The sequence below is a fragment of the Pteropus alecto genome, unplaced genomic scaffold (assembly GCF_000325575.1).
Source record: "Pteropus alecto unplaced genomic scaffold, ASM32557v1 scaffold79, whole genome shotgun sequence".
NCBI lineage: Eukaryota > Metazoa > Chordata > Mammalia > Chiroptera > Pteropodidae > Pteropus > Pteropus alecto.
In genome coordinates, this window is record NW_006494612.1 from 14972436 (window position 1) to 14986986 (window position 14551).

General features: G+C 33.2%; 1 protein-coding gene across 1 annotated transcript in view; it reads right to left on the reverse strand.

Moving 5' to 3' along the window:
* Positions 1-10163, reverse strand: part of TRDN (triadin) — a 110890-nt gene extending 100727 nt beyond the window's left edge. The window contains exon 1 of the mRNA XM_006926138.1: positions 10017-10163. Within this exon, the coding sequence (XP_006926200.1) occupies positions 10017-10038 (22 nt within the window). The 5' untranslated portion in view covers positions 10039-10163. The remainder of the gene's footprint in view (positions 1-10016) is intronic.
* Positions 10164-14551: the final 4388 nt, after the last annotated feature.

The following is a 14551-nucleotide window of genomic DNA, read 5'->3' on the forward strand; positions in this document are numbered from 1 at the left end:
TCTCATAGCACTTGATTTATTTGTTATTAATTCATTTTTTAGTTGTTTCATACATGTAAATGTTGTCTACTTTAGACTTGATTGATGTGAAACCAAAAAATCTATCTCACATCTTTTACAATATAATTACAATATAATTTTATCAGTTCTTATTTCAGGAAACTATGAACTTCTTAGGAAACAGCCTTGTATCATATAGCTATTTATACAATTATTTCATTTCTCCTTGAGAATATGTAATTCACATTTCATTCTCAGACTTAACACAGTTACTGGCAAAAGAAAATACCCAACATATATACAAGTATGTGTTTATTAAGTGAATAAATATCTTTCAGGGCATCAGCAGTTTTGCCCCTCTCCATCTGCAGGTGAATGATAGAATGATGGGACAAAGATAAGATACCATGTTCTAAAACACCTGGGTATTTAGCGCCTATGTCACTCAAAAGCAGGGCCCCAGGCTAGATGATGGCTATAATGAGTCAGTCATTCTAGATAAGACATACAGGCATTTCAAATCCAGAGACTGGACAGAAACCAAATAGTTAAACTAGGTCTTCTGGCAACTGTAAAACTATTTTTTCTAATTACTTCTCTTCCTGTCACTATGTACAAAGTCTCTAGAGGATTCTGCTGACTTATTGCTAGTTATTCCTATTCTAGGTACTTCTTGATTATATCTTCTGAACCTCAGACTAAGGACCACATCTCTTAAGCCTCTCCTTGATGAAGGCCTTTATCATCTAGAAAATCCTCTTGCTTTGCTCCAATGCTTAATACAATGCCATTATAGGACATCTTGACAAGACAGTGCACTGACTTGTAACACTAGTTCTCATAGTGCTTAGAACACTGACCATAGAATTAGTTTTTATCTAACAGCTGATTTCTCATTATTAACCTGAAGAAACTTATTTAGTGAGTAACTGTTTGACAGTTAGTATTATTTCATCATTTCTTTATTAATTAGAAATGGAGCTTCATTAATACAAACTAAACTCAAAGTAGAGTATTTGGTCATGAAAAGCAGCAATTAAAATATAAATAGTAGGAGATCTCTCACATAGGAGGGAAAAAAACTAGAGGTCATAAAAAACAACTAGTTCAAAATAAATCAGGAACATAAGACATCCAACCTTTTCAATACTATAGCAACTGGATTCCTTAACAAAAATAGAGTATTTAAACCAGGATTGTTACCCAATTTCTTAGCCAGGTAACTCTGTACCTTAGTCATCCTAGGGCTTCATCCCACAGACAGACCACTAATTCTCACCTCCACCTACCTCTTATTCCTTCATCTGTACATTGATCATACCTGCTCTTGACCTCCTTAATCTTTGGCAAGCTGTTTCACCTTCCCACCAATGCACGTATATTGCAAATCATCAGAGTCAAGAATTGAGCACTCTTTATTATTCTAAAGTTAGTGTCAGCAAGTTTCAATGTGTTCACTAATCATAAGATTTATGAATGATAAAATGACTTTGTTCAACTAAATTAAATACCCATCATTCATAAATCCAACTGAAGTCATATTTTTTAAATCTGTCCATCTTCATTTTCCTGATTATTTTGTGCTTTTTTTTTTTTTTTGCTTGTTTTTCAATCTACTATATCAGAGTCAGGGAACTTGTATTATTTATCTTCATGTCCTCATTTTATGGCACTCAGCCTGGCATATAATAGGTGATAAAGTATTGACTATAACTGAACCTCTGACATGACCTAGTGCTTTATAAGTCTACTTATAGGTTGGTAGTTAATATCATAGAATGTAAAATTTTATTATATTTCAAATGGATATATTTTGTTTGCTTTTCTCTAAGTACAACGCCTAATACTTCTGTGGTTTTTGAATGCACAAGGTTGGCGTTTTACCATACTGTGGTAACACAGATTTTATACTACACTCTTATTCCCTGAGGCCATTATACATAAGTAAATAAGAATAACCAGGGACAAAAATAATAGCTCCAGAATTGAATGTCAAAGAAGTATCACTTTATATTTACCATTTTTGTCTTTACATTATATCAAATGTCTACCACAGAAAATTCTCTTAATTACATGATGATTTTAGTTCAAAAGGCAAAATAAATTTTCCAGGGAAACTTTGCTAAAAATGTATTTTAAAACATAAGTGGAAACTGATTCTCTAACATCCACACACTCACCAATATACTAGGACCCTTTTAAAAGAACTTTTAAATATTAAGAGCTCTTTTTTCCTTTTGTGTTCTCAACATTTTAGCGACCTACATCAGAGAGAGGAGAATGATGCAGCAAATGAGTAATGAAAATAAAACCAGTTTATCACAATGAGCTGTAGCCTCATGCTACCTGAATGAAGCCAAGTTTCCCCTGTAAAAAGCAGGTTGCTCAATATAAATTATCTTCCTTCTCCTAGGTTAAAAGATTATATTTAACTTGTTTAAGTGAAGACCACATGCCCCAGCCCCTGCTTCAGATACCAAATTAGAAAACATCTAAACCATATATACTCATATGTAATATTTAAGCACATTATAAGTGAAATGGACTCTGTTGTTTATGAGGAAATAGCTCATTTACATACCAAAGGATCTCTCAAAATCATAAATGCTGTGCGCCTTCGACAGCTTGCTTTAGCACAGAGATGTAGATAGGTTTGGTGTTTAGAGAGCATAACTATTACAGAGAGAACTTTATTCATTACACATATGCCAACAACATTCTTTTTAACTTCCTTTGAAGGAGGAAAATACTATAATTTCAGATCAAGAAGTTAGTTCATCTATCTCTGAATAACCCTCACTTGGAGCAATACATGTTTAGGTGACACTCAAATAAGTATTTCCTATTAGAAACTATGCATGGCATTCATTATCGAGAGAAAATGGGAATTGAGGAACCAAAAAACTTAACTTCGACAGATCTTCCTAGAACTTTAATTTGAACAGAACCTAAACTCTATAAACTTGGAATTATTGTGTGATATTAATGCAGTTACCAGATAAAGGTTTTCCTCTAATTTGCACTTTTCGAATTACGTTACTTCAGAAAACATGCATTTTTTTAAATATATTAAGCATGTCTCCAAAGGGTTTCTTTTTATTGGAAGAAAGAAAAGAAAATACTGTTTTAAACTCTGTAACTGTAAAACTAAAAGCTTAACTGGAAAATCTTAACCATCTATGCATTCTCTTTTCAAATTGATATATTCAACCCAAAGGTCAATGTAGATGATTTTAAAATTGCTTAGGTGCACCATTTTATGTTTCTCTCATATTAAATATTGTTAACTGATTAAAAATTAATGCAAACAGCATTGGAGATTTTAACTCTCTAAGCATTCCCAAGCCCTTGGAATAGCTGAATAGCCTGAATTCATTTTGCATTTTAAAAGCAGCATGATTTTTAAATTATAGTCACAATGATGACCAGAAATAAATAAGAAAAAATTGAGAAGCATTTAAGCTGACAAACAAAACATTTTCCGTGGGTACCGTGTGCTTAAGGTGTTTGTGTGTGTGTGTGTGGGAAAGGGCGGGAAATAGTAACTATTGCAGACCACAAAAGACACAATAAAAAGCTTCTTGCTGAAACCCATTGAGGACCGATACTGCAAAGATATATTTTCTGTTCACTTTCATGAAGATTTGATATCATGGATGCTTTGCACAATTAAAAAAAGAAACAATTTGCCAACTAGCATAATCTTATATTAAGTTGAAAAGTTTCTTTTGTACTATTCATAATTAATTAAGACTTACCCACTAGTTTATGACCCCCACCCCCACCCCAACCCCAGCATGGCCCTTATCTTCCCTGACCACGTTTGGTTAAGTAGTGGAGCTAATGCTTGAACCCGGATTTGTGACTTGAAATGTCACAGGCTTTCTAGTCTATCACACTGCTTTTAATTATTTTAATGCTGCCTTCTCTCAACTCTGCATTACTTTTTCTCTTATTTTCAATGAACTATAGAACCCAATCATTTTCAAAATCTGCTTTTCTTATCTTTTTCTAAATTAAATTTGAGCAGTACAGAAGATCAAGAAGTTTTAGAGTCAGACTGATCAGATTTATGTTATATCTGCTTCCAGCCTTTCAGAATTTCTGTGACATTTAAAAGAGATACTCATGCAAGACTTTAGCACTTAATACCCTGTCAACATGTGTACATGAAGTTCCTGACCATCGCATTTTTTAGAACTATTTTTCCTTGCATCACATTGACTCCTTAGATTTTTAACATCTCGGGTTTTAACATGGACCATCTCAAAAATGATCTGCTACCAATTAATTCTCTAATGTCACTAATAATTTTGAGAAATGATATGAAACTAACCTCCAGATTCCCACATTACAATGAATATATTTAAATATCATTATTTTCTTGTCTGCTAATACAAATGTAATATACATTTCTGGACCTCTCTGTCTAATACAAACATGCTTGCTTTCCATTTCAATAACAACAGACCATTCTATTTAGAGAGGAATATGCATTTACAAATAAATTTGGTGGACAGTGGCTTCACTGACCCACATATATTACAAAATAACTTATTAAAATCATTTACTTTACTAAAAACATCAGCTTTGTTCTTTTTTCCTAACTCTTTATTAAGGAGAGGCTTGCATATTCACAAAAGAAGACAGAATTTTATAACAAAATCCCATACACTCATCACCATTCCCAGAATCAACTCATGGCTAATCCTACACAACGACACTTCATCTACATCCCACGCTAGCATGTTATTTAGAAGCAAATTTTAAATATTCTACCATTTCATCCATATATATCTGAGTATGTATCTCCAAATAATTAGTTTTAAAGCATAACCATGATATGATTATTCCACTAAAAATAAGTAAATTTAATATTATCTAACATCCAGAGTGTGTCAAATTTCTAATTACGTCATCAGAATTTTTTAAAGTTGTTTGAATCACATTCTAATAATTGTACACATGATGGTTGTTCTATTTTTACATTTCTTTTAAGCTATAGGCTTCCTTGGCATCTTTTTGTTCCTAGTAACTGATTTGAAAGAACTGGATTGTTTGTACTGTAGAGGTTCCCATAGCCTGGATTTTGCTGACTTTGTGTGATGGTATAGTTTGTAGCATATTCCTCATCCTTCTATTTCTTAAAAATTGAAGGCTGTGTTTCTTTCATTGCTTTTCTTCTTTTCTTTATATTTTTCTCTCTCGCGCGTGCGCTCCCTTTTTTTTTTTTTGAGTCAGAAAAGTTAGTTCTAACCATCGTTTTAATGGTTGGTTAGGTTTTGCCTTGTATTTTGTCAAAAGTTTTCCTTTTTACTTCTAGACTTTCATCCAAGGGCTCTGTATTTTCCTTTATGCTACATAAAAAATTAAAATTAAAAAAATTTAATCTTGTATTTAAACAACTTGCACATAACTCTTTTCATTTAACTGTGCCTCTCACCATCATGGTCCTCCTTTAAATATACTGGCTTATCAATGTCAATTTTAAAATCTATTCTTAGAACTACAAATGATATTCTATATATGGTTTATTGCTTTTCTTGAACAGGAGAACACAACCCAGAAGTAATTAGATCTTGAACCTGGTGCTTCATTCTCTTCCTTCTCTTCCCATTCACAGCTTATCTCCTCTTAGGCCAGAGTAGCCACTCCTGGCTTTGGAAAGACAAACACTGATATACAGATTGAGTCTCTTTCTTCTCTTGATTTTACTATCTGTTGCTCTAGGTGATATAACTTGGGTACATAGTTATTAAATAGTCTGGCTGTGAATTCTTGATTTTATTTTTTAGAGCAACAGAGAATACTCATGTGTTATAGATTCTGTCGAAGTAGTGCATTGTGTAAAATAAATGACCATTTTTACTGTAAATTTTGAAATCAGTCCCCTCACAGGTTTGTAACAGAAGCAGTGAAATGTGGTAGAATTAATAGTAGGGAAAGAAAGAATTCTGGACATAATTTGATTGTATATTAATTAACTGGCAATATGAAAACATTATATATTTTATCAACTTTTTAAAAAGTCTCCATCTTTTCTACAAAGCTATTAAAAATTAACTAAAATTCATTTATTATCAAATTACTCAAAAGTTATATTTATATAGTGATATATTCTGTCAAATAGATGCTGGAATTGGTAGTTGAAAGTTCATATGAACCTCAGAAAGGGAAGCTAACTTTAGCATTTGTCTAGGAATAAGTGAGGCCTCTGGGGGAAAAAAAGGTAGAAGGCTATTTATGGTCTTAAACCTTAGTGCTATTTGACACTGATCCAGTCTGTGGCCAGCTCTAACCTACCCAATGTAGCATGGGCCAAACCATAATAGGGGCCTAGTATAGGCTCCCATCAACCTCTGATTAATACTAGGCTGACTATTGGTCTCACACAGCAAGAAGAAGTAGTCAACATGACTCTGGAATCAGAGATGAGGGTGTGAATCTTGGTTACACCATAAACAGCTGTGTGAATTCAGGCAAATTTCTAACCTTTCTAAACCTCAGGTTCCTAGTCTATAAATAGCAATAATAAAGTATGTATTTTATTAGGTTGTCCTGAGGATTAAATGATCATATAACAAGTATAACACAGCACTTGACCTTTAATGTCTTCTGAATAAATGTACATTGTTATAATTATGTCATCATAATTATTTTAATTTATCTTGGCCAGAATCAAAAGGTGTTGTTTCCCTAAAATCCTTTGGGGTTCAACTGTGTCTTAATTCTAGTTAATCTATTGCTCTGTACCTGATAAACAATTCCACATCTTGCATTACCTCCTTTCTTTTGTCAGATGAGGAATTCCAGCTTAAAACATGCAGTGGAAATATATGTGGAGAACTTAATAAGATTTGGAGACATGCACTGCATTATGGTTGAATAAGCACTAGGATAAGCCACAGGAGAGGTGAATTGTATCCTCAGACCTCCTCTCATTATTTGTGACTATGGGAAAGTCATATAACCTGTGCGAGCCTCAGTTTTCCAAAAATTGAGGTGAGGACAGTGGACTAGAACTCTCTAAGGGGATATTCTAGCTCTAACTTTCTTCAGTGCTACAAGGTGTCTGCTTGCTTTGTGATACATAGGTAGGAAGAGTAATCAGTAGATATCATAAGGCTATTAATGCAGTACTTACATTTCAGTGATGTGTCCAAAAGCGTGGCAAAGAAATATAGCAGATAAGAGAAAAGAATATTTCAGGTTGTATCAAGGCCCTATTCAAAAGTACATCTCTAATAAAAGACTGAAAGAAGGCTATTGTATATGGGATGCAAAAAATGACAATCATGAACCAAAACAATAATTCATAAAGATCTATGCACTCCAATATTCATGGCAGCACAATTTACAATAGCCAAAATATGGAAGCAACCTAAATGCCCATCAATAGATGTTTGGATAAAGAAATTATGGTTCATATATACAATGGAATATTACTCAGCCATTAAAAAAAATGAAATCTTACCATTTGCAATGACATGGATGGACCTAGAAGTTATTATACTGAGTGAAATAAGTCAGAGAAAGATAGATAGCATATGATTTCACTTATATGTGGTATCTAAGGAACAAAAAGAACAAACTAATCAAAAACAGACTTACAAATATAGTGGACAATTTGGTGACGGACAGAGGGGAGGGTGTTGAGAGGCTGGGAGAATGGAGCAAAGGATTAAAGAAGTACAAATTAGTAGTTGAGAGTTGGGCACGGGGAGCATGGCAGAGGGAATACGGTTAGCATTATTATGATGGCTAAGTGGAGGGCCAAGGGAGGGAGGAAGCAATTGGGGGGATTGTTTTATGAACATTATAGATGTCTAACCAATGTACTGTATACGTGAAACTACTTTAAATAAATAAATTCATTTTTTTAAAAAGTGAGAATCATGAAGACAATGAAAAGTGCAAAATGGAGCAGCATGTAAGAGACTTTATCCCGAGAATGACTATGGTACTAAACTTAAAAGTTAAGCTCATTTGAGTAGGCAGTCCAATTTTTATTTGAGAAGTATAATTAATAAAACATTTCTGAAAGGATAAAAACACATCATTGATGTTCTGATGACAAGAGTCTATGAATTGTTAAGGGAATAGAAAAATGACCATCACCCAGGAGCTAGGTGGTATTTTTACATTTTTAATTTATTACTAATTCAATGTTTTGTTTTGTTTTGTTTTGTTTTATGAGTGACTCCATAAGGTCTTCCAAGAACACTTTAAACTTTCCCATGAAGAGAGTACAAAAACAAAAGTTCTAATTTATATTCAGGAATTCTTCTGTAAAAATTTTTATGAATTAAATGTAAAAGTCTACAGAGCATAATCTACAGACAAGTCAAACATGTTTTGGCCAAGTGACCTCAAGAGTCAGCTGGCAGTCCACGCCCTGTGCAGAGGTAGGGAATATATTCGTAAGTATCTTAATAACTCATGCAGGTCTAAGCAAGCAGTTTTTATAGATAGTGCTCTTTAAGACAAACTAAAGGCCATATGACTCAGAATATCTAAGGAATAGGAAAAATGTTATTTATATTTAGTTAGCAAATTCTCAACTAAAACTGGTGAAGACTAAACCTGATATCTTCTTACAGAAAAAAAAACAAAAACACAAATCAGATTTAAGGGAGCTAGATTCTAATTTTGGCAATACTGTGGTCTTGAGCAAGTCACCAAACATCTTAGCTACAGTTTCTATTTCTGCAAAATGGAGGTAATAATGCCAACTTAATTGAATTGTGTGAGATTTAAATAAGTAAACACATGTAACATCCAGAGCAAAATGCCTGATATACATAGAAATTGCTCAGTAATTGCTTTTTGTTAGTTTGGGATATCAGACTAAATTTCTCAATGGAAGGTACAAATAAGACATTTCTCCTTATAAATATAGAAAATCTCCAACTCTGAAATCACTATGTATCCATACTAATGTCTACCCGAAGAGCCAAAATCACACATTCTATTTTTCAGTTGTCTGATTAAAAACAAACCAGCACAGCATTCAACTTGGAAGCTGTCAAGAGCACCACCTGTCTGATTTTCTTACAGCTGTCAGAAGCAAATTTTAGATCCACCTCCTAAATTTTTACCCCAGCTACAACCAGATTATGTCTTTATTCAATACTTTTCAGTTGTTTTAAAGGGTCTTTTTATTTTAAGAAATATATATAATTATATGTAATACATGTAAATATATGCATATGTAAAACATTTGCTACCATGGTCAAATAATGAAAATTATATGCTTTACTTAAGGCATGTACCTTTTCAGAATAAGCGCTGAAATAGAAAATACTTATTTTAATATAAAGATAGAATTCATTATTTAGGGGGGAAAAGAGATGTTATTGTGTAAAAAGAATCAGAATTTGTCCACTTTTAAATTGTTTTATTCTAAAAATCATATTTATCTATAGTGATTTTGTGCAATTCTAAACCTTGTCTCTGAATATCCACCAATAGTAAAATATATTTTAAAATTATAAGAACACATATCTTAAATTGTATATGAATCATATATGTGTGTGTATCTATATACTCTAGTAATAAAGGAAAAAAATAAAATCTCCATTTTAAAATATCATAAGGCAGAAATGCTCAAAATCATTTTTCTAAGTTTAAATATGAAATGCAACATTTTAAATTCATCATGGTCTTCATTCTTGCAAGCTTTGTAATTTTTGCTAGGTAAGATATCAGCCATAATGTTACATGACCATAACTATTTATAGAGGTGTGGGTGACACTAGTAACTAGTGGAGCCTTTGGCATAGCAAAGAAGTTTCCACATGCAAAATTTCAGAGAAATCTCTTCTCACTCCCCCAATACACAGATCTGCCAGCCTCTCAGCCCCCAAATCCACTTCTCTGATCCCGTATAGAATCATTGATCAAGACAATTATCTAAAAGCAGCACCTAGAGTTGTCACATTTACTGTCAATGTGACTGTCAATTTCCATCTTTTTTTCTTTTTCTAGTTGATACTATTGGAAAATGGTAGCAATACCTTCAGCAGTGATCTCAGTCATGGTGGTTGGAGAAAGGAAGAGGCAGGCAAAAGTTCCTGTCAAGTGGTACTTTGCAGAATACTTTAGGATTGGAGAACTCTGATGGAGGATTCTGTGTGAAAACGTGAGGGCTCTTCGTTTTCCTGGCTGTTTCTGCTGCTTCTTTGTTGTCTTGTTGAACTTTGTCTCTTCTCTGCAGAGTTCTCCCCCTGGTAACAACCTGAGCCCTTTCCAAAGCAGCACTTGTGGCTCAGGCAAAAGTATCAGCTTCGAATAAAAATAGCCTCATCTCTGCAGGACTCTCAGCACTTTTTTTTTTGGCACTCAAGGGGAACACACACAAGCACATATACTAGCTTTCCCGCCCCAAAGAAAAATAGGCAAAAATAAATAAATAAATAAGGAAGTAAAATGTACTGTCTAAACCCCCGCAGTTTTCCTAAGATAATTACAGATCTTGGGGTCTATGTCAGAAAACGTGAAATAAAGAATTGAAAGTAATCTTATCCATGATAGCTCAGATTTATTCTTAGTGCCCTTATTTCTCAGAACATTTCTCTTCCCCTTATTTGGTGTGGGGAGGGTCCTGTAATGTCTACCAGAGGCAAAGGGGAGGGAAGCCTCAAGTCATTTTCTTCAACTTGATTCCCTATTAGTCTAAATCCACTTAGCAAGTATAGTTATTTATATATGGCTACACTTAAAGTTGCAAATATTAAATCCTGAAGCTTCCTTGTAGGGGTTTTTAGGTTTTCCAAACATTGGCCAATAAGAAACACATAATGTCGACTTATATTCACACTGGAGAACAGATGAATTACTAGATTTTTTATTCACTTTAATATTTAACTAAAAACAAAATATCTGAATTTATTTATTCAGTAAAAGAAGGAGAAAGTGACACAAAGTTTAGAAATCCACAGCCCAAAATATAGTAAAAGATTTTAGTTTTTCCCTATCTCAACTTTGAAAAAAAAAAAAAAAAAGAAATAAAATAAAAATGATCATAGCTGCTAACAATTAGCCAAATTGTTGATTAGCATTTCACCTTCCCACTCCTAGCCAGGTGTTAATGAGCAGAGAAATATTCAATAGTTGGTGGTTGGAAGAAGAAGGAGAATCAAAGGGCATTGATAATCACAAATTCTAGCCAATCTGTGAATAATCAAGGTCTGACTACACTTATCTTTTATTTCATTCTGCTATTGAACCTAAGAAATGTTTGTAGTTTAAACTTTTAGCCTTAACTTGCTGCCTTTGGTTGTCAGAACTTCTTGAATTTGTATGGTACTTCAGAGAGCATAAAGCAAAGTCACGTATGTTGCTTTAATATTTAAACTGTGGAGAGTGCTGCAATAGTATTTCCACAGAAAATGACCTCTGCCATGTCAACAGCTGTGTATTTGCTGCCCCAATTCCTTGCACAGTAAGAGGTGTTCATATACCAGCTGAAGAGATTATTAAGTAAACAATCTTAATTTACAAAAAAAGGAAATAATTCCAGATAATACTCACGATTTAATACAAGATCCTACACTTGGGCCTGGGCTTAGAGGTTTTTGACTACAAGTCTGACACCTTTCTCAATAGGTGAAACCTATTGAGACACTGCCATTTACAGGTAAAGAGGATTCTTATAAATGAGGTCCACTAGCAGAGGGAAAGATTCAGACTCCTCACAGCACCTCCAGGAGCACTGGGTCCCTGTCTACTTTCTCAGGTGAGAAAAAGCAGAACTCTTCTCAGTTGGCCCTCAAAGGTGTCTCCATTCAATATCGTCAAAGTGCTTTCAATTTTAAGAAAAGACAGTGCTTTCCATCTCTATTTGTCAGAAACTTTCATAGTTTTTCATTATAACTGAACGAAGAATTAACAATTCCTTAGCTCATTGAGAATTTACATGAGTCGGGGCCTAAATAAAATTAGCTAACTCAGAGGGAGGAAAACACATACACAATCTCAAACTCTTATGTAATAAAAGTTGAAATAAGACTAGAGAGCAAGAATACTAAATTCTCAATGTTTGATGTTACTCTTAAGTTCCCAATCACTAATTTCATGTTATACATGCTAGAAGGAAAAAGAAGACTTAAGAAATACGCTAGCCAATAAACAAGTTTGCAAGATAAGATGTTTTTTAAATGCATCCATTGGATGGGTGGGTGAATATTATTAGACATTAAAAAATCAGTGTACTTCTTATATTCAAAACTTATTAGAACTTTCAAATTATTTTAAACCCAATTCATTAGATATATCTTTGAGTTTCAGGCGGAACTCTGTGAAGCTTTCCAAAACCAAGCAACTAAGATTCTTCGAAGTGTATGCACCTCATTCCTCAGGTCACTCGAAGAATAAAACCTTACAAACAATAAATTTGCCTTTCTTCATTTTGTTGTCTTTATTTTTAAGAGGTCATTTTGTCATCACTTTAAAGAGACTTTCCAGTTCACTGGGCTCTTTCAAGATGACCCAAAAGTGATAGGTCTCTTTTCTCAGTAATAGCTTCTGATGTACTCTCACATTTTCCATTCCTGTAAGATGAGCACAGGTAGGCTTATCCTGGTTCTGCATACAGGAATAATTGTGTGCATACAAACTGGATATTCCTCTTATTATTAGTTGACTGAGTCTATGTAAGTCAATGGTAAACCATGAAAGTTTGTTTTCCTATTAAATGTTTAATTTAGTCCAAACTTTCTGTACAAATTATACTGACCAGTATTCCTTGTCATTTTCAATAAATGTTATAAATATTCAAGTTAGTAGACAAAAATATTCTTCCTTAGAGCAATTTTTTTGTCTTGCTGTTTTGTCAACTATTATCATAAACTAACAATCAATAAAATGTATATTGTATTTGGCTATGAACAAGATATTTTCATCCACATTAAATTTCAGATTATAAAAAATTCAGTAAGCAATCAGAGAAGTTACAATTTTTGGTTTTCACCAAAAAAAAAAATCATAAAATAAAGCAAAATATTTTTGAATTATTTTAAGACCATACTACATTATCTTGTTTAGTACTAATATATTTTTAATAGAATGATGAGAAAAGATATAATTGGGAGTAATAGCTACTTACCACAAGTCTCTTTCTCAAGGATGTGAGATATCTGAAAGAAAGTAAAGTTTTGGGGTTACTTCTCAAGATCTTCTATTTCTTAATTTACAGACACAGTTTATATTTGAATAACCTATACATGCATTGGCGGTAACTAAAAATAAAGATTTTTTTTTAATTGTATGATATTGTACACTTAGAGTGCAAGTAAATTTATGGGATATCGAATCAAGGTAGAAAGTGCTCCTTACTTGGATCTTGAAATAATAATAGGCATAACTTTTATGTGAGCTTAAGTATTCATGATAATTTTAATAAGAGACAAAGATAAATAACCGACCAGAATGATCTGGGAAAAATTGGGGACAGAGTGTCGTAATGTAAGAAAGTTTTATATTTGGGTGCTCACTTCGGCAGCACATATACTAAAATTGGAACAATACAGAGAATTTTTATATTTGAACTAACAAAATGTAAGCTACTGTCTCACTGCCTCTATTGAAGTAATTTACCAGGAGAAATATACAAAAGAGAAATGCTTTACTTTTAGCTTTGTAGGTAAAGAAAAATTTGGCAAAAAACACACTGATACAGAAAAAAACATTGCTTTTTTAAACCTTAGAATGAAGAACTATAGAAGAAACTAGAAACACTGAAAGTGAACTTGGGGTACATTTAATTATATTTATTTTCATCTAACTTTGAAATCCCACCACCTGACTTAAAAATTCTTCTGAAGCTCACATGATAAACTTAGTCCTCAGAATCATAAGAAAAACTTCAATTGAACTATTAGTTCATTAATCTTATTTCATCTCAGCACTGCTGACTTCATTTTCAATTGTTTTGTGTTCTATTTGTGTCACAGAAAACCTTGTTCTGTTCTCATTACTTTTTCAAAATTCTCTGCGCTCATTTTTTAACCAAAAGTTGAACGTCATTCCATAGGTTTGGTTTATCGTGTGATTATTTAGAAACTGTGTAATCCAGCTCGCTTCAAATGACAGAAGGCATTCCAGTGCAATTAAAAACTTTCCTCTCTTTAACTCTGACTCATGAATAGCTGAGTCTCCAATATCAGGCTTCTTTCTTCACACACATTTGACATTGTCAAACATTCTCTCAGAAATTTGCCTACGTCAATCCAGTCTTCAATTAACAAAGGCAACGGATGCCCCTTCCTAGAGATACTATTTTCCAGAGAGCTGGCTTCTGTCCACTACCACTGTCATTTTTATAAGGATCTGCAATATCCTGTAGTAGGTGGCCCTCATGGAGTCCATAATTTAATTACTGCTTTCTGCTCTGTAGCCTACATCTGCCCTTCAGTTTATAGTCTTGGGTATTATTCAAAAGCAATTTATCATTTTCACTTTTTCTATTTTCTTGTAAAAGTATAAACACCTTTCTTATAAAATATAAAATATCTGTTGATCAGTTCTTATATACAAATTTTTTTAAATAATT